Source organism: Plectropomus leopardus, unplaced genomic scaffold (assembly GCF_008729295.1).
Source record: "Plectropomus leopardus isolate mb unplaced genomic scaffold, YSFRI_Pleo_2.0 unplaced_scaffold13944, whole genome shotgun sequence".
Taxonomy (NCBI): Eukaryota; Metazoa; Chordata; class Actinopteri; order Perciformes; family Serranidae; genus Plectropomus; species Plectropomus leopardus.
In genome coordinates this window covers 1-3,720 of record NW_024614885.1, presented here as the reverse complement: position 1 = coordinate 3,720, position 3,720 = coordinate 1, and the positions used below count along the sequence as shown (strand labels likewise).

At 40.8% G+C, this 3,720-nt stretch overlaps 1 protein-coding gene across 1 annotated transcript; it reads left to right on the top strand.

The window, feature by feature from the left end:
- Nucleotides 1-621: 621 nt before the first annotated feature.
- LOC121964082 (amyloid beta A4 precursor protein-binding family B member 1-interacting protein-like) lies at nt 622-3,406 on the top strand (the record flags this gene model as incomplete). Its single annotated transcript, XM_042514307.1, has 6 exons — nt 622-709; nt 2,122-2,306; nt 2,386-2,457; nt 2,535-2,694; nt 3,116-3,237; nt 3,332-3,406. Coding segments are annotated over 6 exons (702 nt in total), but the record flags the coding sequence as incomplete, so codon positions are not given.
- Between the last annotated feature and the right edge of the window lie 314 nt (nt 3,407-3,720).

Below are 3,720 nucleotides of genomic sequence, written 5' to 3'. Positions count from 1 at the left end.
ACAGTTTTTTTTGCAATTTGTGGATAATTTTTCACCTACTTTCTACTTTTTTCCAAGTTTTTGAATGAAATCGCACATATTTACTCAGACTTAAAACACTTGTGAAAGCCGTTCAAGAAGCATAATTTCGCTCCAGGTGTCAAAGGGTTCGCAAAGACACAGATTCACCAGAGTCTGGATGCACGGCTTGTTCCAGATAAATGAAAGAGACGGAGACCGCAACATCACAGTTTTGACATATCAGTTTTTCTTAATGAGCTGATGTATGATTTACCGTCTGTGCAGAAGCGGAGTGCAATATGTTCTGTATCAGCGGTGCAGCTTGAACACAGAGCATGATAAAATGCAGGGAAACAAAAGTCTCTGATCAGTAACAGGCTCGTGTAACATACTTAAACGAGCGCTTCAAGGACACATGTGGCTCACTCTGGTTTTGACGGGCTGATCTTTGATTCGAAGTGTTATATGAGACTGAAAACTGTAGCTCCTGTCAAACACATGACTTCTGTTTAAAATGTATTTATTTTTTCACCATATACAACTGTCATTTATGGGTGCGGGTGAGGCCCCACCTCTGACGGGAGATGTTGTTAATTTGCAGTCTAATTCTTTTCGTTGCAGAGTTTAATGTCTTCAGTGGACGCTCCAGAGGTGGATCCTGCCTCACAGACGGAGAGTACCTTCTCTGTCGGCTTCACAGACCTACATGGTGAGTCTTTAGTCATCCAAAAAAAAAAAAAAAAGTACACAGCTAAAAGTCACGCTGCCCTGAAGTGGGCGGTGGAAGATGTGAGGCAGTCCTTCAAAAGATGTGTGTTTGGACATGGGGAGTGACTGTTTTTCTCCACAAGGTCATGCAGTCCTTCAGAAACCAGGGGGCATAAAAGAGTAGATTTATCAGTTTTGGAAATGAAAAACAAACAGATGGTTGTGGGACGACTGAAAAAAAACACCAAATTCTTTGGCATAAGTAAGGATGACAAATTTTTAGAACTATGAATAAATTAGATAAACAGATAAATTAAATTGTGAGAAAGTTCACGAGTCAAACTGCACTTAAATGCTTCTCACGCATCTTCCTCCTGGCAGCAAAGAAGATCTAAACAATCATAACCCAAGGTTCATGAGTTATGGTCCATAACATGTTTTATGAGGTGTCCGTAACCTTGACCTTTGACCTTCAGATTCTAATTAGTTCATTCTTGAATCCAACTGGACGTACGAGCCAAATTTGAGTGAACTACCTTAATGCCTTCTTTAGATATCACATTCACAAAATTAAGACGGATGCAAGACAGCTGTGACCTTCAACTTCAAACGCCAAAATGTAATCACCTCATTGCTGAGTCCCAGCGAATGTTGGTGTCAAAATTTGAAGAAATTCTCTCACGGTGTTCTTGAGTTATTGAGTTTACAAGAATAAGACGAATGCAAGGTCACAGTGACCTAGTAGCTGGGGAAATGCACCTGTTTGCCTTCTTACTAGCAGTTAAATCAGGAGCTTGGTACCAAGAATGTTTGTCAATTCAATATGAAGCAATTTGGGGTTTGGTATCTTGCCCAAGGATACTTCAGGATATTGACTGGAGGAGTCAGGGATCGAGCCGCTAACCTTCCAAATGTAGGACGATCCGCTTTTCCTCTGAGCCTAGCTGTAGTTTGTCCTTAGACCCTCACACCGACTGAGGAAAAACTCACCCAAAAAACCTTATAACAGGAAAAATGATAGAAACCTCAGGAGGAGCGACTGAGGAAGGATCCCTCTTCCAGGACTGACAAACGTGCAGTAGATGTTGATACTAAGGAGAAATGCACAGCAATAATAACAGTAACAAAAACATGACATGACAATCGTAACAGACATAAAAATGATAAATATGATTTATGATAGCATGTATTGTTACATGCAAATATTGCAGTTGATGTAAGTGGCGATAATAGCCATATGTGTATATTGATATTGGAGGCATGATAATAATTAATAGTAATAATAATAATGGCAGTAAACATCAAGGCTGGTTCCGACGGTCTTGTCGTCAGTGTGAGGTTGTCTTTGGACCGGCACCTTCACGCGGCCGCTCGTCTAACCTTCAGGCCTCAACAACCATTTTCTCCACACAGAGTCTCTGAATGAACTGGAGGACCACGACCTGGATGCTCTGGTTGCTGACCTCAGATCAAAATCATCCACCTCAGAAGAGCTTCTCCCCACAGATCAACACACAGCCGTGACGCAGGAACCTGAGCCAGCAGCTGCCCCTCCTCCACCGTCCAACTCTGCTGGATCCTCCGCAGGGCTGCAGATGGTAACCAAAAATCTGTTACTGATCATAAAAATTAAGTTGTAAAGTCATGAAGAAAATATTACCTTTATTGTGTTTGCAGAGCGAACCCCAGACAAAGACAGACAAAATCAAACTGGCTCTGGAGAAGCTGAAAGAAGCCAAAGTGAGGAAGGTAAAGTCTGCATGTTTTTTTGAGTTTTTCCTGCAGTCACACAGATAAAGTTAAAACAAACTCGCTGTCTTTTCTAGTTGATTGTAAAGGTGCTGATGAGTGACGGCAGCTCAAAGACGCTGATGGTGGATGAGAGACAGACGGTCCGAGAGGTTTTGGACAAGCTGTTTGAGAAGACGCACTGTGACTGCAGCATGGACTGGAGCCTGTGTGAGACCAACCCTGAGCTGCAGATCGGTGAGACATGCTGTCCCCAAATCATATGCAACAGATATAACACTTTTAAATAAAATCACACAGTTTGTTAAACTGCTTCAGTCGGAGCGGGCTATTGGACATGTCCGCACACTGGAGTGGGCTGTTGGACATGTCCGTGCACTGCAGCGGACTGTCCGTGTCCGCGGGCTGGAGCGGACTGTCAGACATGATCTTTTTATTTTATCCTGAATTGTTCAGTGATTTGAAATGTCTGTTTAGATGTGAGAGTTGTTAATTAATCATCAATAATCGGTTTGATGATTTTTTTTAGAGGATGTATGGTATTTAAAAGTTGCCTCAAAGTCATGGAAAAGACATGAAACAGTCAAGCAAAAATCGTGTAAATGTATGAGTAAAAATGTTAACGCTGACTGTTGCACATGTTTTCTCACCGTTTCAGAACGAGGTTTTGAGGACCACGAACACTTAGTGGAGCCCCTGTCTGCGTGGACTCGCCTCAGTGAAAACAAAATCTATTTTGTGTCAAAACCTCAGAAGTATGTGATGTTCACAGACCCTCAGGTGAGTGCGAGCGTTTGTTTTCTTCTTGCCAAAGTTTTATTACATGTTTTAATACCCAGTCAGTAGATGAAACTATGCTTTTCTCCCCCTGAAGTTATTTTACATGTGGAAGAAGAAGAAGGCATGTTTGAGTGGGATTAACGAGCAAGCCAAACAGCTCTTAATCAAGGTCAGTTAACTTGCCATATTACTGATTATTATATTACTCACGTTAACCCTTTCACATGTGCATCAACACTGGTTTTCTTGTACTGTATTCAGATGCCTTACATTAGTATATAAACCCCTTAAATAAAAAAAATGTTTTTTTCAAAAAACATGGGAAAAAACAAAATCAGCAACTCAGCCAGAAAAGTCCCGCAAGCATATAAAATAAGTAAACCGTGACCAAAAAAAAAATTCAAATTAGTTTGGGGACATTATTAGGAAAATGACCAAAAAGTAAGTTTTATTTTATATATTATATTAAAATAATGTTATATT